The sequence below is a fragment of the Lygodium microphyllum genome, chromosome 21 (genome assembly GCF_053477565.2).
Source record: "Lygodium microphyllum isolate KBCC chromosome 21, Lygodium_microphyllum_v1.1.10, whole genome shotgun sequence".
Lineage (NCBI taxonomy): Eukaryota > Viridiplantae > Streptophyta > Polypodiopsida > Schizaeales > Lygodiaceae > Lygodium > Lygodium microphyllum.
The window spans coordinates 46,268,818-46,296,013 of record NC_141155.1 but is presented as its reverse complement, the minus strand read 5'-3'; the positions used below and the strand labels follow the sequence as shown (position 1 = coordinate 46,296,013).

At 36.8% G+C, this 27,196-nt stretch overlaps 1 protein-coding gene across 1 annotated transcript in view; it reads left to right on the top strand.

The window, feature by feature from the left end:
• LOC148017962 (succinate dehydrogenase [ubiquinone] flavoprotein subunit, mitochondrial-like) overlaps positions 1–11,988 on the top strand; it is a 47,139-nt gene extending 35,151 nt beyond the window's left edge. Inside the window, exons 7-17 of the mRNA XM_087661655.1 lie at positions 8,418–8,503; positions 8,605–8,697; positions 8,971–9,034; positions 9,934–10,077; positions 10,165–10,352; positions 10,459–10,633; positions 10,744–10,914; positions 10,993–11,062; positions 11,179–11,299; positions 11,389–11,426; positions 11,504–11,988. Of these exons, the coding sequence (XP_087517781.1) occupies positions 8,418–8,503; positions 8,605–8,697; positions 8,971–9,034; positions 9,934–10,077; positions 10,165–10,352; positions 10,459–10,633; positions 10,744–10,914; positions 10,993–11,062; positions 11,179–11,299; positions 11,389–11,426; positions 11,504–11,606 (1,253 nt within the window). The 3' untranslated portion in view covers positions 11,607–11,988. The remainder of the gene's footprint in view (positions 1–8,417; positions 8,504–8,604; positions 8,698–8,970; positions 9,035–9,933; positions 10,078–10,164; positions 10,353–10,458; positions 10,634–10,743; positions 10,915–10,992; positions 11,063–11,178; positions 11,300–11,388; positions 11,427–11,503) is intronic.
• The last annotated feature ends 15,208 nt before the right edge of the window (positions 11,989–27,196 follow it).

The window sequence follows — 27,196 nt, the reverse complement described above, 5'->3', positions numbered from 1 at the left end:
AGCCTTAAATTCTTTATCAATTAAGAACTTTAAGGCAACCAGCTGGCTGTAAATGGAGTTGAATTAACTCTAAGTGAGAAGACATTGCTGTAACCTCTTTCATACGCAAATCCATAAGCTTTTTCAGCCAATACACTTTGCTTGCGGCACTCTTCTGTGCATATAGTTCTTCCAGTTGAGTCCAAATAGCATATACAGAATCCAAACCTTCAATATTAAACATCAAGGTATTAGAAATCGATAGCTCGATGGTTGAGCATGTAAGCTCATTTAACTCATCCCAATCTTTTTGTTCCATGCTTGCAGGCTTTGCCCCTTTGGTCTTAATCGGCTTTGCCAGCTTCTTTTGTAACAGGATATTGTAACACTGTTTTTGCCAGACTACAAAGTTATGTGCTTCTTCAAGCTTCTTAATGTGCATGAGATTACTGCCAGCCATGATTTTTAGCCCAAATGTGACCAAAAAATTCAGCAAATGCAGGCCCAAACTGTCACACAAGTGACCAAGGTACAAACAAGTACCAACCAACAATAAATGACCGTGTAGAAGTAGACATTTCAGATCTGTAAGTAAATTTTCAGAAGCACCAAACCATGTGCTACAACATTCCACAATTGATTACAGCTGTTTGAAGGGCAAATACATCACTTTACATGAGAAATCCCAAATTTTAGCTGCAACTTTGTTGTACATGTACCCCACGAGCATAAAATTTGACACGCAAATTCAAAAAACCCCAAAATTTTTGTGCTCAAAGCATCAACCATACATCTGCACTATCTCTGAGATGCATAGAACATGCCAATTTTGCCAAAATAAAGCGATTTCAGCAGAACCCCCAAATTTCACTGACCGATCTGTCTCGATTGCATTAATACATGTTTTCGAAAGCATAAAATGGAAAAAATTATCAAAATTTCATAAAATTCCTCAAAAGCCCCAAATTTCTGGAGTCCAAATGTGCATCAATGTCAGCCAATTTGACTCAACTGAACAGAATTTCACCAATACTGTAAAAGCCCCAAATTTTATGGATCAAATGTTGAGAAATATCACTCAGATGAGCAAAATTTTAATAATTTTTGGCGAAATCCCCAATTAAAATCCGCAGAATGTCTCCAATTTCTGACACAGTGCCTCAATTTTGCATGAACAACACTCAATTTGGAAAAGCCCCAAATTTCTGGTCCTAGATTGCATAAAAAAAATGGAAGATGTGCCTCCACGTGTGAACCCTTGGTAGGGGAATAGGAATTTCAAAAAATTTGAAGGGGAAAAAAAAAGGTTGGATGATGGGTCCGTTGACATGTTAGTTGCGTGCTCGTAAGCCCCGTTGGTCTCGTCCATCGCACGCTTGTGAAGTCGTTCGCTGGTCGCCCCATTTGACGCCTGGCTGCCATCTCTCGTCCGCAGTGTCTATCGTGCAGCCCCGTTGCGTAGGTCGTTGCCTCCAGCCCCGTCACGCAGTATCGTTTTGCAGAAGTCGCTTGGTTCACACATGCTGTTGCTTGCCTCCCAGATCAAAAAACGACCTGTCGCCTGCCTGTCAGGTTGTTGCATGCTTGCCTAGCTTGTCAATTGCTCGTTGACCTGTAGTCGATGCAAATCCTATCACCTGATTGTCTGGTCAAGGCTGACCTATTGATTATTGCCTACCTCGAGATGTGTGCACTCTTTTACCTCTCTGATACCAGTTTGTAGAGTTGAGAGGGCGTGGAGATCGACACGTAGTGCTTGCCAGCAATAGAGAGAGTGAGAAAGTGTAGAGTAGTGAGTGAGCACGAGTTGTGGGTACAAATAACGAGAGTGTACCTCTTAAGGTTTTTAGATATATACATATATATATATATACATATACATATACATATATGTATACATATATGTATATGTATATATATATATATGTATATGTATATGTATATGTATATGTATATGTATATGTACATACATATATGTATATGTATATGTATGTGTATGTGTATGTGTATGTGTATGTGTATGTGTATGTGTATGTGTATGTGTATGTATATATATGTATATGTATATGCATGTATATGTATATGTATATATATGTATATGTATATGTATATGTATATGTATATGTATATGTATATGTATATATATATATATGTATATATGTATATATGTGTATATGTGTATATATGTATATATGTACATATATACATATATACATATATATATATATATATATATATGTATGTATATATATATATATATATATATATGTATGTATATATATATATATATATATGTATATATGTATGTATATATATATATATGTATGTATATGTATGTATATATATATATATATATGTATGTATATATATATACATATACATATGTATATACATATGCATATGTATATATATATATATATATATATATATATATATATATATATATATATATATATATGTGTGTGTGTGTGTATGTATGTATGTATGTATGTATACATATGCATATGTGTATATGTATATATATGAAAGTATATATATATATATATATATATATATATATATATATATGTATATATATATGTATATATATATATATGTATATATATATATATGTACATATATATATATATATATGCATATGCATATGCATATGCATATATGTATATGGATATGCATATGTATAATATGCATATGCATATGCATATGCATATGCATATGCATATATGTATATGGATATGCATATGTATATGTATATACATATACACATATATATATATATCTATATATATATATATATATATATATATATATATATATATATATATATATATATATATATATATATATATATATATAGATATATATATATATAGATATATATATATATATATATATAGATATATATATATATATATATATACATATATATACATACATATATATATATATATGTATATAGATATGCATATGTATACATATGCATATCTATATATATATATATATATATATATACATATATATACATACATATATATATATATATATGTATATAGATATGCATATGTATACATATGCATATCTATATACATATATATATATATATATGTATGTATATATATGTATATATATATATATATATATGTATATATATATATATATATATATATATATATATATATATATATGTATATACATATGCATATCTATATGCATATATATATATATATATATATATATATATATATATATATATATATATATGTATATACATATGCATATCTATATGCATATATATATATATATGCATATATATATATATATATATATATATATATATATATATATAGATATGTATATGCATATATCTATATACATATGTATATACATATACATATGCATATGCATATGCATATGCATATGCATATACATATGTAGTATATAAATATACATATGCATATATATATATATATATATATATATATATATATATATATATATATATATATATATATATATATATATATATATATATATATATATATATATATATATATATATATGAAAGTATAAGTGCTAAGGGTGTGTTCACACTCGAGCACATTTAAAAGGCACGAGGGCCTTTATTCCCAACACGATTGAGGGGCTGGGGTTTGAGACTTAGGTTTTGGTGTTGTGTCTCTTGTCTTTGATCAACACTCCTCATAAAAATGGCCAATCTTTTGACAATGTTGACAATACCTATTCTTTTTAGGTACATTTTGCCACCTTGGATTGAGTTGTGACTGAGAGTTTCCTTGCGATTCCCTGGATTGATTTTATTTTTGATTTTGATTGGAAGTTTGATTTTGTTTGCAGACCAGTTAGTCTACATAGTTGTCAGGTACGAACGGTACGATAAAATACGGTACTAAATAGTATCTTAAGATTTTATAAGGTATGGTACGATATTAGTACGACAAAAAATAGCTTGATTATTTGGGACAAAAGATAATAGAATAGATATTTCAAGTCTAAATAGCAATGCTATTAGAGTATATAAGATGAGTAGGGTAACATGCCAAGGCCCAAAACCTAATACCGAATGCGCAACATGCGCTACTACTACCTACAACTTATAACTACATAGATGGGAGTGGATATATCATACATGCATGATCATACCAATAAGAGAAGTGTGAGCTTGAGAGAGAGAGAAGGTTGAGAGAAATTGTTTGAATCTCAAATAACCTAATCTCATGGGAGAATCATATTAATATAAGGAGCATTTAGCTCATCTCAAAGTGCAGTTCGAATGGGAAAGATACATCCATTAAGTTGGTACCTTATGATACTAATACGTAAGATACGGTATCTAAAGTATGGTATATTATCAAACCTTTCGTATGTGGTACTAGTGCAACTAGAGAGAGGAAGAGGCGAGAGAGAGAGAGAGAGAGAGAGAGAGAGAGAGAGAGAGAGAGAGAGAGAGAGAGAGAGAGAGAGAGAGAGAGAGAGAGAGAGACTTGGGGGAGAAATAAGAAAGAAGGAAAAAAAAGAAAGGAGAAAGAAAAATAAAAGTTTTAGACTTAAAGTAGAGTGGCAAAAAAGTGCCCATTTTTTCGTACTAAATTGTATGGATACGTACTGTACCATACGAATTAGTTCGTACTACGTACGAAGATAACCTTGCAGTTAGACAAGCCCTTTGGAGTTGAGAATGTTGTCGAGTGAGATGACTGATCGGTGGCAGTGTGAGTCTGAGCTTTAAACTACCCCTTGCAATCACCCTACCTCCCCTGTTGGGGGTTGCTCGACTAAGGAGTTAAAACTTAGGTTTTGGCGTTGTGCCTCTTGCCTTTGATCGACACTTGTCATAAAAATGGCCAGTTTTTGGACAATGTTGACATTACCTACTCTTTTTAGGTACATTTTGCCACCCTGGATTGAGTTGTGACTGGGAGTTTCCTTGTGATTTACTGGATTGATTTTGTTTTTGACTTTGATTGGAAGTTTGATTTTGTTTGCCCTTCGCTTGTTGCTCCTTTTGGGAATGAGCAACAAGAGCCCCCTTTGAGGGATTATTCATATGAAATTGATCGAACAATTGTACATAACGCAATAGTTGACACTTAAATTCATAGAAAGTAGGCATGGTGGGCTTTGAAATTATACCTTCCACAAAATTGAAGTATTTCCTAGAAAGTTTGTTTAGAAACAGTGTGACTTGATCGCTAGAGGACTTGGGAGTCCCCATGGTGGAGAATTCGGCAAGAAGACACCGATACTCAGTCAACTTGACTTTCAAGTCATCCCCGTTAGAGATTTTGAAAATTTTAAGCTCATGGTTAAGATTGATACAATGGGTTCTATCCAGTCGCATACCGGTCAGTCAGGTATGCCCATCGCTTTGATGCTAAGTCAAAATGTTGAAGTTGAGAATGAAACTTAGGCAATGAGCCTTGCATCAGCTCGACAATAGCAGAGGCATTCCTAGCCTTCCATGAGCGGATGACCTTGTATGGAATAAGCGCGGGATCGAGTTGGGTTTCCAACCCCTGCACAAGATCTAGTAGAACCATGAGGTGTCGGGAAAGTGGGGTAAGATGGATGGGTGGAATAAGATGGTGGTGGTGGTGGAGGGGTCTGACAAGAAGAATGGGGAAAAGGTGGGTAGGCACAAATGGACTGCGAATGTCCAATGAGTGCCAATTGAGGTGGAGGCACAATAAGATGAATGTTTCTATAAGGTGCCGATGTAGATGGAGGCACTGGGACATGGAAGCCTTGTCTAAAGTTTGGCCGGGGCATAGTAGGATGACTAGAAGGTCCACTAGGTAAAGCCATGGAGGCAAACTGTGGTACCAACAAATCCACACTCGGGAGAGACTAGGAGGAATATCCAGGTTGCAATGATCCCGAAAGTGTGTGAGAAGAAGGTGGAACACCACCCGGTTGAGGCAATGATGAGGTTCTAAAAGGTGTACCTATGTTTCCATAACCCCTCGGTGTGATGTGCGGTGTAACATGAGGTGTTTGAAATGGGAATGTGAATGGTTTGAATGAAAGTGGAGAAGGAGCGGAAGAAGATGGTGGGATGTGTGGGTTTTGAATTTGTGGAGTGAAAGGTGAAGATGCATTTCGTTCATTTTTCCCATTTAATGATTGAAAACGAAAAGATGATGATGAAGATGCACCGTGTAATGAAGGAATAGGAACACCAAATTCATTTTGATTTTGAGAAGTAAACTGAAAAGAAGGAAGGGTAGAAGTACCTGGCTTTTTCTTGTAATCCCTACAATGTGTGCTAACATATAAAAATTGGTCTTGAAGGTGAAGATAGAAAATCATGTATACCTTCATTGAGTAGCTTTTCTTGAAGGGAAATCCTTCGGTTGAGCTCCTCAATCTTCTTTTGTCTGTAAGCCATGAGCATGTGATATTCTTCATCGGACAGCTTACATAACTTTGTTTCTTCCTTATGGTTAGAAGTGTCTTTCACCATGTCGGAACTTTGTGGAGCAAGTTGATCTGTGCACTCTCGCTTAGTTCTCGGCATAAATGTTTTTGGAGACTGAACTGGTGGTGTTGTGTTCAAAGTCATCTGAACCTACTGTTGTTCTTGCTTGTGCGAAGAGCTTTTAGGTCAAGGCCTAGGTTTCTCTCAGAGAACCTTGCTTTGATACCATGTAAAGAAATACCCTAACACAGAAACACAAATAGAAACCGTATGACAAAGCAGTGATAAAAGAATACAGTTAGGGTTAGGGTAACTCAGAGACAATGAACACAGAAAATTAATAAAGTGATATGACTGCTGAATATACAATACTCATGCAGCAAACACACTATGCAGTGAATGAATACTGAACCTTGAACTCCTGCATCTCAAGGATCAAGGCAGGGGTAATGAGTTGGAGAGCGTGTTGTACTCTGAATGGATCCTGAATCGCAGCAAGGCAGCCTTTGGATGTCGAACACCAGCAAACGTAGCCAAGGAAGGCTGGATCTGATGCAGACGGCAATGGAGGAGAGAGAAAGACTAAAAATGTAGGTGAGGAGAGAGAAACATTAAAAAACGCAGGTGAGGAGAGAGAAACACTAAAAAGGTAGGCAATGGAGAGAAAATCTGCTGCGACAGGCTGAGGAGAGAGAAAAACTAAAAACGCAAGAAAAACCAGCAGCAGCAGTTAGTATGCTGAAATCAGCTCCGAGCAGTGTGTGGTGGGCTGGAAACAAGCACAAGACTGTTATAGACAGCAATGGCCAGCTTGGACCGCGATGTCCTCCGCGTCCGGGGTGTGGGCAGCAAGCTGAAATACCTGAATTTTGCAAAAACGAGATTAAGATTGAATGGAGGGTAGCATACCTATTTATAGAAAGTTTGGGCCCTCTCAAGCGGGTTTGTGCTTATGGGACACAAACACTCTCTAGGAACACATTTTTTTCCAATTTTTCATGCTTGCACTAAGCACATTGAGGTGCATTATTATTATGTCAGAGAAAGGCTCCATGCAGGGGAGATTCACTTGGTTTATGTCCCTACATAGGACAACTTGACAGATGTGTTTACAAAAGCTCTCTCTAGAGAGAAGTTTGAAGCCTTTTGCAAGGCTCTAGGTTTGATACCATTTGGAGATTGCTTTGTCTATCCTTGTATACGTTCATATCATTCACTTGAGGGGGATTTGTTACACTTATCATGTTCATCCTACGTTCTGGTGTGAATGCTCCCTTATCCCACAAGCACTTTTTACCTTCTAGCTAGAGAAGGGTTTTTCCCCGTGTGAACACCCGTCAGTGGGTGTGATGCTTAGTACCTTGGGGTTTGTACTTTCATTCATTCTCACATATTGGATATGACCTTCCCGCACTCTCTTCTCTCTTGCTATTCACGTGTTCACTATGGGTGTGCCTGTGTTGTTGAACCCTAACTTAACAGGGTCAAAGGTTTAGTTGCACACCTTAGTCTATATATTGAGGCCTTATCAGTTATACTTTCATCACGTTTATCATAATCAATCTATCCATTCAGTTAGTGTACTTGCAAGAGCTCTCTCTCTCTCCCCCTCTCCCTCTCTCTCCCCCCTTCTCTCTCTCATGGAGTTTCATCTGTCATAGCCTGTTGGTCTCACACATGCGAGCTGCATACCCGACATTGTGTAGAACCCCAAGTCCCCTTCAAGAAGTGAAATGCAGAGCTCAAGGCCACATGACTTTTTATTTCACCTGTACTGTTGTGAAAGTGCCATTTCTTGTTTTACTAATAGATGGATCTTGTCATCTGAAAAGTCTCTACTCAATTCCCATAAAATCTAGTTATTTGGGCTTTGCCCTTCAAAAACCTGTATTTCATGTCAAAAACTATCTGAAGTGTAAAATGTGTACAAAAGGTCAATAGTTAAATAACTCCTATGCAATCTTCAAGGTTTTAAATGTGATTTGCTTCTTGTTTCTTTTAGGAGAATGCCAAGGGGTTATTGCTTTAAATATGGAGGATGGAACATTGCATCGCTTTCGAGCTCAATCAACAATACTGGCCACTGGTGTAAGCCTTTTCTTGATGAGGTTTATAGGACGGAATATGGTTTCCAGGCAGTTATTCCAAAATGATGTTTGGCTTGGGGCATGGTTTTATTTGTCAAACAGGGCTATGGAAGAGCTTACTTTTCTGCGACATCAGCACATACCTGCACAGGGGATGGAAATGCAATGGTTGCACGTGCTGGCCTACCACTTGAGGTAACTGATGACAGACTAAAAACTATATACACTCGCATGTCTGAGGTGATCTTCCAAGTCAATTCTGACACGCATTTTTGATCTCTCCTTTGAGTACGGAAAACATCATTCAACTTTTTTGAAGGTTTCTTTTGTACAGAGTGTAGCCTTGAAACCGAACCTTAAACTTTTTCCCTCTGGCATTAAAGATGAATTGCAATGTGCACTTCACTGCCAGTTGACGTATATTAGTACATGTTGTTGTCTGATTTCTTGTGATGGGCTATTTGACAGGATCTGGAGTTTGTACAATTCCATCCCACTGGTATCTATGGTGCTGGATGCCTAATCACAGAAGGTATTTCACATATGGTAGATATGTTCTGTCTGCATTATGGTTAGGGTGGTTGTGGTTATGCCAATGCTTTTTTGGAGTTCCTGAATTGTTGATCCATTAACTGTCCAAAATTTGAATTCATGTATGCAAGACCGAGGCTGTACCCCCGATTTTTTTACAATTTAGGTCATTTGCAGTGGTAGAGTTGTTGGATGTCTTCCTTGCTTTCTCTGGATTGTCCTTAAGGCATGTCATCCAGAGATCTAGTTGTTGGGTGCTATTTTATTCAGAAAACTACTCACAAGTAGGTTTAATGGGAATGATATTCAGAAATCGACCTTGAGTATGTTAATCCTCTTCTCTTTGGGTTCTATTTTTGTTTAAAAATCTACGCACAAGGATGCTTAATGAGAATGATATTCAGAAGTGGACCTAGGGTACATCAATCCTTTGATAAACATTCTTGTGAAATTGCCAGGATCTTTTCAGCAGGTTTATTTTAGGAAAATGCTTAGGTACTTTAGCAAATGGAGTGCAAAATCCATCACAAATTTGTTGAGACAAATGAGACCTCCATAGATAAATGTCTTTTGCTGATGTAGCTCTATAATTGTTCCTTGTTGGAACAGAACCTTTAATCTGAAGTCTACAGACAATTAGTCACTAGTTGTTTTCATGTTTTCTTAGCTATTAATCTGAAGTTTACAGGCAATTTGTAGCTAGTTGTTTTTATGTTTTCTTAGCGATCTCTTGTGCATTGTCCTGTAGACCTCAATATCCTTTGTAGTTGTGGGGATATATATTGTGCATTCATTCATTCACTAGTGATTATGTAACCTCATAGGCGCTGATAGTATAATTCATCAGAGTTGACCATCTGAAGGTATTTCGGGCATTCATTAGTTGATGTAAAATCTCAGGGTCTCGTGGTGAAGGAGGCATTTTACGTAACAGTGAAGGTGAGCGTTTCATGGAAAGATATGCACCTACTGCCAAGGATCTTGCATCTCGAGATGTTGTTTCCCGTTCAATGACCATGGAGATTCGGGAAGGAAGAGGTGTAGGTGAGCATTGAAGTTTTTCTTTTCAAAATTTTCCTTTAACTCTGACAGATTGGTTGAACACTGATTAATCTGGTCTTTGAAGAATAGGCCCTTTGAAGGATCACATCTATCTGCACCTAAACCATCTTCCACCAGAGGTATTGAAAGAGCGGCTTCCAGGGATTTCTGAGACTGCAGCAATCTTTGCTGGAGTCAATGTCACCAAAGAACCAATTCCTGTATTGCCCACCGTTCACTACAACATGGGTGGCATTCCAACAAATTATTATGGAGAGGTGATGTTTAGTTTAAAACATGGATGGTCTCGAGATTTGCTTGAAATATTGGCGTTTTTTTCGCATCTATTCAGAACATTAACAACACTTATTATCTGAGCTACAGGTTGTACACATCAAAAATGGAGATCCAGACGCTGTGGTTCCAGGTCTTTTTGCTGCTGGGGAGGCTGCATGTGCTTCAGTTCATGGTGCAAATCGTCTGGGAGCCAATTCTCTTTTGGATATTGTAGTTTTTGGTCGTGCATGTGCTAATAGAATTGCTCAAATACAAAAACCTGGTGAGTCTAGGTCTTGTCAGTATTGAGCAGTCTCTTAACAAGGGTTATATATATACGATTTCAAACAACGAAGATAATTTTTGTGTGTACAATGTGCCTCGTCTCTTCAGGGGGGGCTAAGAAAGCCTTGCCGGAAAATGCTGGGGAGCAAACCATTGCGTGGCTAGATAAACTACGAAATGCTAATGGTGATTTACCAACTTCAAACATCAGATTAAATATGCAGAGGGTGATGCAAAACAATGCAGCAGTATTCCGAACAGACGAGACCCTGAAAGAAGGTAAGTTCAGTGGTTTCACTAATTTGGAAATACTTGCTATTTTAACGATTGCTCTGATTTACTTACTGCATAATGCAGGATGCCAGCTGATTGATAAGACCTGGAAGACTTTTGAGCGGGTCAAGATACAAGATAGAAGTTTAATATGGTATGTTCCAAAGCAGGAAAGGCAGCTATGAATCTTCTGTATGTTAGCTGGCACTGCTTTTTGGATTGTAAAGAAATAGCATGTAGTACCTTACTTAATGGCTATTTGTTTTGCAGGAACACAGATTTGACTGAGACCATCGAGCTTGAAAACTTGCTGATAAATGCTTGTATCACAATGCATTCAGCTGAAGCTCGTAGAGAGAGCCGAGGCGCACATGCTCGAGAAGATTTCCCGGTATATCATTTTGAATATCATGATAATTGCTGATGCTCTATATTCTTGTCATTTTTTTCTTGTAAATAATCACTTTTTTAACATCGCAGAAAAGAGATGATGAAAACTGGATGAAGCACACTCTAGGGTGAGTTGCCTCTGCAATAGGTTTTTGGCTATAACAATCGTAAGCTATTGTCTTCTGACTTCATTACATACTTGCAGGTATTGGGAGAATGGGAAGGTTCGGCTCGATTATCGTCCCGTCCACATGAACACTTTGGATGATGAAGTTGAAAGTTTTCCCCCTAAAGCTCGCGTATATTAATGCTTATATCAGCCTTTGAGTTACCTTTACAATAAGTTTGATCAAGATCATGTACATTCAACTCAAATCAAAATCATTAATAAGGCATGCAAGTCAGCACAATGCTGGCTTCAAATAATATTCTATATGTTGGGCCTGTCCATTTGTTGAATTTTGTTGTTCTTCCCCCCTCCCTCCCGGTCCCCCTGCACCTTCCTGTCTTCCCATCTCACACGCACACCTTAGTGGAAGGCTCAATCATTTCAGAACTCTATTGTACATGCAGGTGGACATATAGTCATGCTTTTGATGCCTTCTTTGGGAAGGAAAACTCTCATCTCATTGAAAGTACACATGTAGAAAGTAGAGATCTCTTGCGCATAGAAAACATGCGAGGATATAGTTTGATCTAACGGCTCAAAATGAGGAGGGGTCTATAGAACTTGTTATATGCAAGATGTGAAGTTTTGTTACTGATGATTGTGGAAAGCAGATGCCGACAAGAAGTTTGCACTTGCATGGGCTGATCTTGTTTGTAGTTTGATTCTATGCCTAGGCCTTAGTTTTCTAGATTTTTGGACCTTGATTCCCATGATCCATAAATTGTGTGAATTGGAGCTTTAGGTTTTCAAACATGTCATGGAGGCCATGTCTTTCTACCTTGTCTAGCATGAAGATGAGGATAGTGGCTTCTCTTAGAAGGCCTAGGATAGATCTTTTATTCTTACTTCCATAGAGACAAAGCTACTAGTTTCTCTTGTGGCTGCGTTTGATGTCTTTAATTATCATATCGGCTATTGTTATCCTCAAAAGTTTCTTTGATGCTGGTATTCTCTTCACTCTTCATTTGGTTCTTGGCACAAGTCTTTACTTGAGGATTGCGCTTTGCTCCCAGCCTAGCTGCTAATCATCTTTTTCATTGACACCCTTGCCACATAATTGTTATTTATTGATATAGATTCTTTGTGACTCAAAACAAAAAAGAGCTTTTAGTTGGGCTGCTAAAAAAAAAAGAGAGACATCATCTTTATGATCATGGAAACCCCTTATGAAGTTTAGAGTGACACCCTTGGTCCAATGCCTTGGTCTTTTAAAAGAAAGTTCTTTTTGATAGAAGGTAGAGTTACACACACACACACACACACACACACACACACACTCTCTCTCTCTCTCTCTCTCTCTCTCTCTCTCTCTCTCTACTTTGGCATCTTTTTCAGCAAGAGGGTTTTTTGAGCCACAAAGTTTGAAGGCATGTACTAAAGTAAATTTATCATGCATTTTAGCCTAGATTTGCTCCACAAAAATAGATCCAAAGTATTTGTTCATGAGAGCGACATTCATTAAAATAAGGATATAAGCGCTCAAAAACCTCGTATATAGTGACGTGGATATCCATCCACTCTCTTCAATCAATCTTTCTAACCATTACCATTCATTCCTCTTTTCTTTGAGTGTTTTGTATTCCCTCTCTCCCTCTCTCTTTGCCACACTCCTTGGTGGAGATACCATACACATTTAAGAGGTGTTGCATTGCCATATTGAGGCTATTGATAGCATATCCCTAGTAACACCTTGTTACCCAACCACATCACCATTTGCTTGGATTGCTATAACTTGCATTTTTCATTTGGTAGAATGTATTTTGCTTATTATAAAGCACTTCTTATTGATGTCATCTTTTCCGTTATCTAGTTGTGGACTTGCTTTGCAACTAGTAGACCATATGTTTTGTGGGGCATAGTTGCCATCAATATCCTACATTTTGCTCCCAGTGTTGTCCACATAGTTTGTATCTTCTTGGAGTGCCATGTTTTGCTCCCTTCATGGTCACCCTTCGTTAATCAAGATAGCGGGGCCATCTTGAGCCACTTTGATGTAATCGATTCCTTGAAAATTCTCAACCTTCGTCATAGGGATGCAAAGATCCAAGGTCATTGTATCATCTTTGTATCTCATTCATCAATATTTTATTCATTCTTTGAGTATCTAACTTCATTCATCACTATTATTTATCATACACTTTATCATCTAGTTTTAGTTGTATAGTTCATTTATATCCAAGGCTTAACCAATGTCATGCAAGCCATTGCTTTCTCAATATTTGTCCATAACATGAGGCCAACATCTAAGGTCTCAATACAATAGCCTAAGGTTGGTAGATTGTAAAGTTTTCAACCGTTTTAAGTTGAATTGGATGACCCTAGTACGAAGACTAGAGAAACCAATACTTCATATACCTTCCTCATTGTGATTTGTGATTTTCACCAAGTTGCATATCAACTATTATAATCATAGGTGAACCTCTAAACATTTTTTTCATGATCCAACGAGCTCATAGCAACAAAATGGGAGATGCAAATACACTCCTACATTGGAGTAGATGTTTAATGAGTACGATCTTAGTTTGATATTGCTCTAATTGTCCAACTTTCAACTTCAAAGTAACCAACTGATATTAAGTACAATGTGCTTACTCTACAATTCGTGTCTGTTATTGGAAACATTATATGAAGTGCCATAGAACTTTCAATTTGATTTAAGCTGACTATGGAGTAGAACTTTGGTCATATGGTCGGAAAAGGTCAATAGCCGTCAAGCATCCTCCTTAAAATTTTCTGATTGTTATCAACAAACTCTTGGCCTAGAGATAGATTTATAAGGAAGAGGCAATCCTTTAAAATGCAAATGTTCACTCTTTGCAAATAGTAGGTATGATATAGGTGGAAAAGGGGACACCCTTGGGTGATGGACCTAGAGTGAACAAGTCACACTCTTTAAAACACAATGTAAATCCTTGTAGAGGCATAGGTAAAAAGGCATCTCTCAACTTAGAGCGAGCATCCTCAAAATTTTGTTCTTTACAATATCTATCCAAAGTGATTATACACTTCACTAATCGGGGTACAATCTATTGGTTTTGAAGTCAACACATGATCTATGGCCAAGTTATTCACATCGCCTCATGGGCTTTTATAGAAATTGTTGTGTATATGTTATGTAGCATAAATTTATTTTTCAAGGTTAGAGCTTGAAACAACTCCTTTTCTAAGGTCTTTAAGAACATTTACAAAATTGCATTTTGATAATTTTGGGATAAGCTTGACCACTTTAGTATGTGCTAAAAATGAGCTCACCTTGATGTCATTATACATATTAGAGAGATCTATTCTACATGGGCCAAATTGTTTTAAAATAAGCTTAGTGGGTAGGCCATTAGGGCGAACAAAGTTAACCCATTTTAAAGAGGCAATGTCCATCAGGTTGGCTTTCAAGAGGGGTCATTTGGGATATGGCTTTTTTTTTGATATTGAGGTAGAATATTTGCATGCCTTGTTATGTTCTAGCATGCCATTAAGGGAGCAATTGTGCAAGTCAAATGAGATACTAGGAATGAAGTTGAGTTTGAATCCTACTCTTTGATAATAATTAATATACATCTAAGCAATAAGAAAGGGAGAAAATTGGTATTGTGTTGATAATAAATATGCATCCAAGCCTATCTTGAAGTCTCTAAAGTGTTGATCTAAGCATTACTATCACTAGCTGTTTGTAAGATCGCTTGTTGGTGGCTCACTCAATTTCTTCTCTTTTCTTTTAATATGTTGGTCTTGATGCTTTTTGATCCTCTTGGGAGCCTCTTGGTAATAAATCTTATGTGCTCAAGAGTTATGGAATCTCTAACAACTTGCAACCAAAGGTAATAGATTAGAGATGGATTTATATGCACTATTTCACCTATAACAAAGACCATTCCCTTCTTAAAGGTATTCTTGGGAGGGTGGGGAATGATAAAACTAACCAAATGGAGCCATGTACAAACCAAGTTAGCTCTAAATGCAGGGGTCCCCTAAGAGTTAGTTGAGATTTAAAGGTCTGTGCTTGCCAAATACCTTTAATAAGAGAGGAGACACTTTGATGGGTGAAGTCAAAGTTGTTATAAACATCCAAGGGGAGGTATTTTTATCTAGGAACTCTTTGGTAGGAAATCTTGTCAAAGAGTGGATAAAAAGGAGACCAATCTTCATCTGATGGTCCCACCATCCAATAATGCACTTATCAGCAAGTCTATTAAGATCAAGGAGGCCTAATCTAGCTTTAGGCTTGGGAAGGGTGTATGCAAGCTACCTTGGGGATCTTAAACTTATTAGAGTCACCTCACCATAAGGAGTTTCCACATATGGATTCCAATTTGTGAAGGGTAGTTTTGAAGGGGGATCTACAACAACCTAGAAGGCTAATGACTACTGTAGAGAACCATAATTTTAGAAGCAAAATATTTATCAAGAACATTTGGAAAGTCAAGGTTAACCTTGATCTTGGACATCATCCAATCCCACTTTTGATTGCCAGTAAATCCAAAACCCATAGAGATGCCCAAAAATCATCATATTCCATTCTCTAAGGATTTGACAACCACTATCCATGGACCAATGGTGGGGGGTTGGCCCTTAATTAGGATTTTAATACTACTTTTTTCATGGCTCATCTTAGATCCTCAGACAAGAAAGAAAGGCTCAAACAAACTTAGATGGTTCATAGGGACTTGAGGTCATTTCTAATGTAGAGTTGATATCATCACCAAAGAAAATTATGAATGACATCTCTATGGCTCTAAGGAAGAGAGATACCTTTGATTTTACATTTTTTAAACTCATATCAAATTAGCCAACCCAAATCATTTGTGGCTATAGCATACATAAAGTAAACTAAGGGGCAGCCTTGTCTAATGGAAATTTTACCAAAGAATGGGTTGTACCTTTTCAATTAACAACCATGCTAGATGAAACCAACCTTCCTCATGGGAGAGGGTGGTAATTACATGACTTAACAATACTTATAGCAAGTAAATAAACCAAATAAATTGAAACACACACTTTACCACTTTAATATTGGCCAATGGACATCATGTTGGCCCCAAAACTGGTGCCCCTTGTGGTATTTGTTTATCATCAATTGCTAATGGATGAAGTATACTTGAAATTCACTAATCTCCTTTTCTAATCCAATTGCCTCTTGCTATCATAAATGACCAACAAGCCTTCAAACCAATTTGTCCCTTGATTTGCTTGGGGATTGGCTTTTAGCCTGCTCCTTTTAAGACAAATTAAGCCCCAAATTTGATATTGACTGGTTGGTCTCTTGAATGTCCCTAAAATTCTTCAATTTTAGCTATTAGAATTCAAGTCCTAGGACCTCAATTTTGAGCATATATCATGCCCGAATTTTTGTTTTAACTAGGGTTGACAATAGAGATTAGTTGAAATCTAGACCTTTGATGACCCAAATGGGTGAATTTTGTTGAGATAACTTGAGAGATGGTTGAAGGATGAGAGAAGATGTTGAAGAGAGAGAAAAACTTAGACTTCCATTATGAGAAAACATAAGAAATCAACTGTCGCCTTGTCTAGATAGCCACGGGACATGTCTCCACTAACACCTTGAGTATGATGTTCTCTAGTTGAAACAACTCTCAAACTATTGTCATCTATTGTTGTAGTCTCTTTTGGGCATGCCACAACTCCTAGAGGGCCTCATGCTAGCTGAAAATGGCATGTCAATTGTTGCAACAACAATGGCAACTTTCACACACACACACACACACACACACACACACACACACACACACACACACACACACACACACACACACACACACACACACACACACACACACACACACACACACAACTTGCACAAGGTTGGAAATGAAATGACTTCCCCCTTCCCCTCTTTTAGCCTAAAAAATGTTTTTTCCACTTGCATGGGCAAGTTTTGCAAAGTGATAACCTTGTACGTCTCATTTTCTAGCATTATCTATCTTATTAATTAAATTATAAAATAGTTAATTAAAAAAATAAATTTAATAATTATTTTAGTATCCAAAAAAATTTCACTAGCCAATTAGATTGGCATTAATTAAATAATTAATGCCTAGTCTTTAATGTCACCCCATTAACATTAGTGGCCAATAAATTGGTCTAGGTCCAAATTTGAAACCATGTATTATCTAGTACTTGTAAGGCATAACTTATTACAAATTTTGCATTTGGTATCAAAACTAATATCTCAGGGTTTTAGATTCCAAAGGATGAAATAATTAACTTGCACATCACATGTATAAGTCACCTTTGCACATTCGATTAACCTTTAATCAAATACTAAGCAAAGCATTAAAATTTGACGTCCTCGTGACATTAGAAGTAGCATTACTAAAGAGGGTGCCTACATACATGATGTACTTATTTTATTAAGACCCATATCTTAAAGAGATTGGATACTGAACGCCACTCGAATTTGTCACATAGGATTTATCAAAATTTGTCTTAAAGAAAATGTAAACTTGATTGGTGTTTTGAACATAGTCCATCCCCTTCTACAAGGAAATAAAGGGATAAAAGAAAGTGCCTACCTTTTATAAAGCCTTTTTTGGTATTTCTTGATCTAAGCATATAAGTGGGAGGTGAGCTTCTTAGGGAGGCATTTGAAGAAAACTTTGTAGGCTAAGGTAAGATAGATGATATGGCTCTAGTTGGAGAGGAGATCTTTATTATCTTTTTCATGCATTAATTGATTAATTCCTTCATTGAAGTAAAGATCTTAGAGGGTTCCATACTTCATGGACTCTTTCTAGACCACCCCATAAGGGATGGATAAAAAAGCTTGAAAAATTTGAAAGCACTCTTGAGGAGATAATAAATTCTAGGGAATTTTCCTTGTTTAAAAGAATCAATAAAATCTATCAATTCAACTTCAGTTAAATTAGAGTCTAGAATGTTAGCTATTTTATAGGCCACCACTTTTTTTCTATATTTGGCAATTCTTACATGGGCCAAAGTCTTCTCTTGAGACTAACTTGAGGGGGAGAGCTAAAAATATATGAAAAATAGTCCAAGGTAATCTGTACATTTTCCTCACTATTTGCCATCACTTTTCTTTAGGATGGGATTCTTTCATTTTATTTTTTCTTAAAATATTTATTTATTATTTCTTTGTTAGGTCCATCTATTTTTCCTACCTACCAATTCCTAGTAATTTTGCGTATGTTAAGCATATCTATGTTTCCTACCTACCAATTCCTTGTAATTTTGCATATGCTAATCATTGATGATTTCTTCTTTCCTCAATTCAAATTTGGCCTTTAAAAGATAATCTTGAATGTTGGTTTCTTCTCCTTCAATTCTAACCTTGAGTTGGGAACATAATTTAAATATTGATTTCTTCTTAAATCTCTTCTCAATTATGAATTTGGATATAATGTCTTTAAAAAAGTGTTGGGAGGATCTAATAGTGTTGTTGTTTAGGCTTTAGTAGGAGAATTCTAATTTGTGAAAGCTTCTCCGACTTAATATGTTGCATTTCAAATCCAAATTTGCATAATTGAGAATATGTATGAAACCACCCAACTCTTATAGCATTGCTTTTATAAGCATACTTTAAAACGATGGGCTTGTGATACTAAAGAAAGTATCTAGTCCTTTTGGTATACCTTTTATTGGTTAATAATGGGCTTGTGATCATAAAGGATGATATTACTATTAACCTTACAAGAGCTATCTCAATAAAGGTAGACAAAAGGCCTTGAGGAATGTAAACTCTATCTAATGCCTCCTTTTTGAGATGGTTTGCCCTTTGCTTGTTAGGCCATGTAAATGAAAAGAGGGGGTTGACATCTACGAGTCCATGGAAACTCTTGCATCTAGAAAATCTTCTCTCTACCACCTACCATAGGACCTTTACCTTGAAGTATGTCTTGGCTATCTTCTAACATATTAAAGTCTAACCTAAGCCACAAAAAAATTTAGATATAGCAGGGGACCAGGACTACATTAATGCGCAACACATCCACTCCACTCCCTTGGAAGTAGTTATTGAAGATCTAATTAACGTTGCTAGAAATGATATTCAATTATTGGGGAGCCTATCTCTTATATCTTAAACTTATGATGACAAATAGAGTTAAGTCTAATATTTTCTTACAAAATCCAATCTTTAATAGTCTTACCTCTCAAAGGCAAGTCTAATATTTTCTCCAATCTTTAATAGTCCTAACTTTGAAGGTTTGTTTTAAGCCCTAGTTGTCATAAGAAATAGCCTTAATGGACTCAATCATTTCTTCCTATTACTGAAGGTGTTGAGACAATGTTGGGAGTCATTTTTTAGACCTAGGGGATTCTCAAGGATTTTGTCTACCATGAAGAGTCTCCGTTTTCCATTGTTGTATTGGTCATTTTGAGAGGGAAGAAACGATGGATGTGAGGTCAAAGCTATGGAATGCAAGAGGGTTGAGAGAGAGAAGTACACAAGAGAGTTTCATGGATATAATGAATGGTACTCTTATTCTTTGTTATCTCCACTTACACATGACTATATAGTGTGTACTTATTCATACAAAAGGATGCTCGCTTGGCTATTGGCCATTGGCCTTTACCCCAAAAAACTCCCATTGAAAGGCTAATGCACCTTTATGGGGCTATAATAAGAAAGTAAAGATACTATCCATGCCCATCAATGCTCCTAGTTTACAAATGTGCTCACAAGATAAACTCTTCATGAGAAGATCTATAGGCCTATCATTTGTATGCACCTTGATAAGCTCAATGCGCTTGGCCTCAAGAGCCTCCCTTATGAAGTGATACTTCACCTTAATATGCTTTGTCTTTGCATGGAAGATAGGGTTCCATGCCATTGAATGGCACTCTAACTATCATAGTGCAAGGTAGACACCTCTCCTACAATACCTAAGTCTCCCACTAGATGAGTAAGCCATATAGCATCCTTGCCTATTCTAATGGCTATAACATACTCAACCTTAGTGGTAGATAAAGCATTGCATGGTTGCAATTGAGAGACCCAAGAGATTGTACCACCTCTAAAAGTAAAGACAATCCTTTATAGACATCACAGAGTCTAGACTCCTTGCCAAATTAGCATCTACATATCTCAGAATAGATGCATCCTTCCTTATGAAGGATATGCACATAGATCCAATGCTATTCAAGTATCTCATGATACTCTTTACTATCTCCCAATGCTTCTTGCTAGGGCTTTCCATATACCTTCTAATGACTCCCATTGCATAGAAAATATCTCAACATGTAAGAGTCATAATGCATATCAAACTACCAATTACATATCCATAAGGAATCTTGGCCATTTTTACCTTTTGCTTATTTGACTTGGGGCTGTTGTTGTGGCTAAGTTTCAACATGGAGGTAAGAGAACAATAATAGACTTCCCCCTCTCCATATTGAAATGCTCCAACATTCTCAATTTATTCATTTTGAGATAAATAGAGTATCCTTTTGTCTCTATCTTGCATAATGCACATGTTAAGAATGTGACCAGCCTTTTCCAAGTCCTTCATGTCAAAAGTTTCATGAAACCTTTTCTTAAGTACATCCATATCCATGAATGACTTTTTATCAATCAACATGTCATCCAGATAGACGATCAAAACCATAAGGTTGCCATCCTAGCCTTCCTTGTATATAGGTAGTAGTCGATCTCATTTATAGTCTACCCTTGAGACCGCATAAAGGCATAGAACTTATGATACTATTTCATGGGAGCGTGTTTCACACCATGCAAGATCTTATGCACCTCATACATTGATTGTTTCTCACCTTCCACAACAAATCCTTCAAGCTATTGCAATTAAATCTCCTCATGAAAATCTCCATGCAAAAAATATGTCTTTTCATCCATTTGAACAAGCTCCATGTCTTCTTTGGCAATCAATACAAGTATCATGCGAAGGGTGTCATCTTGACTACTAGTCATATGATCTAATCAAAGTCAACCCCCTTCTCCTACTTAAATCTCTTGGCCACCAATCTTGCCTTATACATGCATTAGATGGAGATACCTTCAACTTGTAGACCCACTTGCATGGCAACACATACAAGCTCTTAGGCAAAGTAAATAACTCCCTGTAGCAAATTTTCACAAAAAAATCCATCTATGATGCATAGCCTTCCACTCATGATTGCTATCCTTAGTCATAGCACTAGTATAACAAGAAGCCTCACAAAAATCCATAATCATGGCATAGTCTAGCGATAGAGTGTATCTATTTGGTGGTCTAAAAATATACATAGGTCATCATAAAATTGGCTCAACAAGAGCACGTGACTATCCCACCTACCCCTCCTATAAAATATGAGGCTATCCACTTGCTTTTAGCACTCCCACCTTAATATTAGTTCGCTGTGTCTAGGCCTAGCATCATATAGAATAGGCCATACATACTACTTGTGTGATGGTTGTCCATAATCCTTGAACCCCCTACCCTATGGATCTCAACTATTTTAATAGGTTGCCTGTATATTTTATCCTCATTTAAAAAACACAACATGGCTACGATATACTACCCTCTTAGACTTAGGATCCCATAAGTGAAAGCCCATTTCTCTTGACTGTCCATCTCTCAGAAAGATGCATTTCTTGGAGGTAGGATCAAGCTTACTTTGTTTGTCCCTAGGTACACGTATAAATGCTTTGCAACCAAACACATGCAAATGATCATAACTCAGTTTCTTTTGAGACCATAACTCCTTTGGGATTTAGCTATTCAATGGCTATTTAAGGAGACCTCTTGATCAAAATTTTGGGACCTAAAATGGGTTGACACTAGCTCTAAGGCTCTAGCGAAGCCTCTATATTCACCAAACCACTCTCACTGCCTCGTAGAGCGCCTAGAGGTTGCACACTACTCTAAATAAATCACACATTTGTATCGGTTTGTGGTCCAATTCCCAACTCCAATAGAAGGAGTATACCATGCATAGAGGTCATTAACACCTTGTTACACATACATATAGAGCACCCACCAGTCGATCACTGTGGCTCCTATGGCTCTCCTACACTTTGGGGATTGGCCCTAGGATGTGCTGTCTAAACATAAAACACAAGGGTGACATTATGCACTCTTTTGATAAAGTGTTACAAGGGATGTTTTTGTTTCCTCACATAAGAGTTTCAAAGAAAATCGTTCTATCCTACATCTAAGGGATTGTTGCACTCTCACCGTTGTTGGTCAATAGTTTTGGCAACCAATTGTAATGCATCTAAGAGAATTCCTCTTTCTTGATACCATGTATAAGAATGCAAATGCAAGGTGTAATACCATATAATGTTCAAATAAATTAACCACAAATCAACCAACGTATCATGTAAAAAAAACATTCTTTCAATGATTTCCTTTCTAACAAAGTGCTATGTTGGTTAAAAACAACATCAGACTAATCGGTATGAATCCTATAGGCTTCATTTCAATGCGCAAGCACTTATATTTCTACGTAAAATTCTTTACATTTTAGCTTCTTTATGTATTTATTTATTATGTAAGGTGTTTTCTATATTTCACGATAAATTTTTCATAAAACACCCTCTAAACAACCACTTTAATGCACAAATGTGTGTACTAAATTTTTTCATTGAAAATCTATTTTAAATAAAATTTTATGATTTATTTTAATATTAATTACTATTTTGTCTAATTTTTAGATCTATGAAACTTATGTGGATTGTGATTTAACATTATATTTATTATAACTCCATAAGAATATCATTTGAACCATAAAAATCCATAAAATTATCATTTTTCAACTAAATCTCACATTGTGGATTTTACGATTTTGATTTTCATTATGTGAATTGCTAGAAATTACTCATTATTCTATAATTTTAGATATATTTAACCATATTCAATCATTTTCATAACAAGAACAACGTGATTTGCTCATTTTTTGCAAAAAATGCCTCTTTTACGACTCTTAGATCACTTTTGCGCTTTAAAATTTGGCTCTCATTGGTGACCACGGGGTAGGGTGGCTTAGCTCGTCGAATCCATGAACTGATTTGCATAACCAAAAGCTATAAAGAGGATTAAGCTACTTCAAATACATATTAGAGCACAAACATAGCCCTCACTAGACCCCCTAATAAAATCAAAGCATGAAGTCCACGAGGGGTAGGCCAAGCATAGTTTGATAGAGATCCAGATCTAGTTGCTAACCAATTGGTCCAACACAAACCAACGAAAAAGAAATATCAAAGGAGTCATCCTAAGTGGTAGTTTGACCCACCTACCATCTGACCTAGGATAATTGGACCAAGAACTCCTACTAGACGAGGACTCCTATAGCATGGGTCTACTAAAAGTCATAAATTTCCATTTTATCTCATTCTTTTTTCTTCAATACTTTATACTAAGGCATGTAACAAGGAGTGAGCTGAGCAGATTGTGACCCAAGGAGAACAAGGGTCGTGTCTCGGTACCCGAGAACCTATCAAGCTCTAGTGAGGAGACACGATTTTCCTTTTTCTTCTGCTCACTTTTGTTTTTGCTCCAACTATCCTTATTTATTTTTTGGCAAAAGGCCATCCCTAGGAAGACAAGGCATTGGCCTTGGGACTTGTCTCCAGGAACCTACCATGCCTTTGCAAGGCAATGAATATCTGCTCTTGGAAAATTTCTTCCTTTATTTTTTTATTTCAAGGGCTAAAACCTATTTTTATCTTATATATGTCAAATATATTTATTATTTTTTTCCTCTTTTAATCAGCAGGCTTCCTTAACTACCTCACGAGTGAAAGGGGTTCTTAGAAAGAGATGCCTAGCAGGCTAGCAGAATAGGGTCACTAGGACTACCCTCAAAATAGCTCTTAGAGTGCCCGACAATGTCTTTACAGGAGGTAGACAATTGCTCAAACCTCCCCAAACACCCCTAACCTAACCTTGGGACTTCATGCCTTTAATTCCATTTCTCAACAAAAGAAAAATACCCCACTTACATATACACATACAACATAAAGGAAAAGAACTCGTAAAGGAATGATATCATTCGAACTTGGCCACAAGAAGCTTTTGTGCAGCAAGAGGCTCCCTCTAGCTTCATCAAATCTGTTTAGTGTAGCACTTAAAAAAAACCCGTTAACCATGCCCGCACTAAACAAATAAATGGCTCTCTTAGCCTAATGAGACAAACCATTCTCTACAAGAACAAATAGCCCTCTTGGCCTAACAAAATGTAACCATAAAGCACACCTTCAGCAACCTATTGTTGAAAGTAAACCCTTGGTCCCCACATAAACCCTACCGAAGCACAAAACTAGACCAAGGGGATGGGTTGCTCAAGCCCTACATTAAATGCTTCAGATTATTAGCTATCCCCTATATAAATGGCAAGGGGTATCCGACGAATATGCCATTGAATGATCTGATGTGTCCATGACAAAATAGGAAGATGGCCAATCACTACTTGGTTCATAATCCATACTAACCATCACTGGCCAAAATAGGACATGTCAGCAACAAGCAGTCCCCATAGTATCCTTGGAATAACATTAGGAGACAATTATAAAAGCCTCTTAGGACCATAGTTAAAAAAGACATCTTCAACAAAGGCATAATTAGCGAGGGAGTTTGCAAAGTGATTCCACTATTGGGGAATCAATTTGGCAAGTCACTACCTCAAATCTTGCACACTCATTATCATTACAATTGCAAATGAGGGAGCTAAAAATTTTTGAGAATTAGGAAGAGGCATCAACATCAAATGAAGGAGATTTGTATTATGGAGGTTGGAAATAGAGTTTTTCATGACAAGCAAGTGGAGTCATCGACATCAAAGAAGTTGTTGATAAAGTCGAAGGTATTTGGTCATTTTGCATCTTTAATTATTGTTTTTGAGCATGGAAGAATGCTCAAATAAGAGAAGGGTTGCTATTTGTGGTTGTTGTCCTATTGGCTCCTGGTATTAAGCAAGGATCATGTGAAGGTATTAAGCATTCTTCCATATGATCCTGGTATTAAGACATGTCTCATATGTATGCTCAATGATGAACATATGAAGTGGAAGCAAGGAGAGATTTCACACAACTAGCACCTTGGAGGCTTCTCAAGGAGAGACACTTGTGAAGAGCAACCTTGAAAGAGCATGTGCATGCTAAAAGACCATGTAAGTTTAGAGCTTCTATATGCCAAGTTATGAAGGTATATGGTAGAGAATCAAATAAAATCACATGTAAGAATCTAGTTAGCTAACGATCAGATGATGCATAGAGTTGGTATCTTCAACTTACAAATAAAAGGGCCACTAGTAAAAGCTCATCAGTGGTGGCTACTTCAAGATAGCATCATCTACTAGTAGTATTCATGTGTTTGAGTAGTGAAGCCAAGGGCCTTCACATCGGCTCTTTTGTTGAGTGTCGAGAAATTGGTACAAGTTTTGAGATAGCCCTCAAGTGTATCAAAGGTAGGGATTTGTTTTGATTAGAAGGTCAACTCGAATGAATTGAAGCAGTAGGCTTCCAAAATAGACGAGAGTAAGAGAAAGATACAGAAACTAAAAGGTAGCAAGATTGCAAGAAGGATGAAAGAGAAGATGTGTTGGACTACTAACAAGGATAGGCCCCTATAGTATGAACAATAGGGCTGAGGAAACTAGTTCTGCCTTCCACCTCTCTAATATTGGAGACTAGGAATCGAAAGAAGAAAGCTAGGGATAAGATAAAGAAGAAGTTGATGAAGACATTGACACCGCAAAAGGTAATCACAACTTGATATCCATTGTCTCACTATTTAATATATATTTTATTGTTGGATTTGTATAAAGCTTATTCACACACCCAAATGTGAAACTAAATTACATGAGGGATGATGTATCAAATCATAGAGATTGAAAAAAATTCACTCATGTATTATGGGCAACTATACCCTAGGTGAATGTTCAAAATGAGAATTATGTATTCAACCATCACATGAGGTTTCTCCCACCCGAAGCTACATGGATCTTAAAAGTGGTTGCTTTTATGCATATGTTCTCAACAAGGTTTTGAGAAAATGTTGCATAAGAATTGGGTTGTGTTGGATACTCTGCCCAAGATTGAGATCTCAAAAAGACTTTGTAAGTGTGGGGTGTATGAGAATGTGCAAGTTAGATGCACGAGACTGTTTGTCATGCCTTTTCCAAACACTACAGCAGTTCAAAAAGGATAGGGTGGATTCATCCAAGGAAGTGGCGCTCAAATGAACATTGTACATGCACATAGTAACATGCATATGGTGGACTAGATGTATGTAAGCACTCCAACATAGCATTGAGGGGGAGTGAGGAGAGGTAGCTATTACAATTGTACAATGCTACATTGGATGGGTGACGAGGTAAAGGAAACACCTCGCTTAAGAGGGGGTGTTGAGAATTTAAGTTGCGGTGTTTGTGGGTGCATGCATGTATGTGTGTGAAAGCACTCTATGTGCTCAAGATTGTATGGTGCATGAATACGGATGAGAGATGTGGAGAAAAGTGTGCCACACAAGGCACACATGTAAAGTGTGTGTTGTATGGTGTCACATGGGAACACACATGAAAAGTGTGAGGGATCATTGATGGAGCATCTTCTCCTTTATGCTGAGTAAAAATCCACTTAAGAATTTTATGATCTGTGACTGAGGAAAACTTATTCCCAAGCAGATAATGTCTCCATAATTTTAGAGCGTGAATCACGGCTAACAACTCCAAGTTGTGAATAGCATATCTCTTTTCATGGGCTTTCAATTTTCTCGAAGATTAAGCCACATGATGACCTTCAGGCATTAGTATGCATCC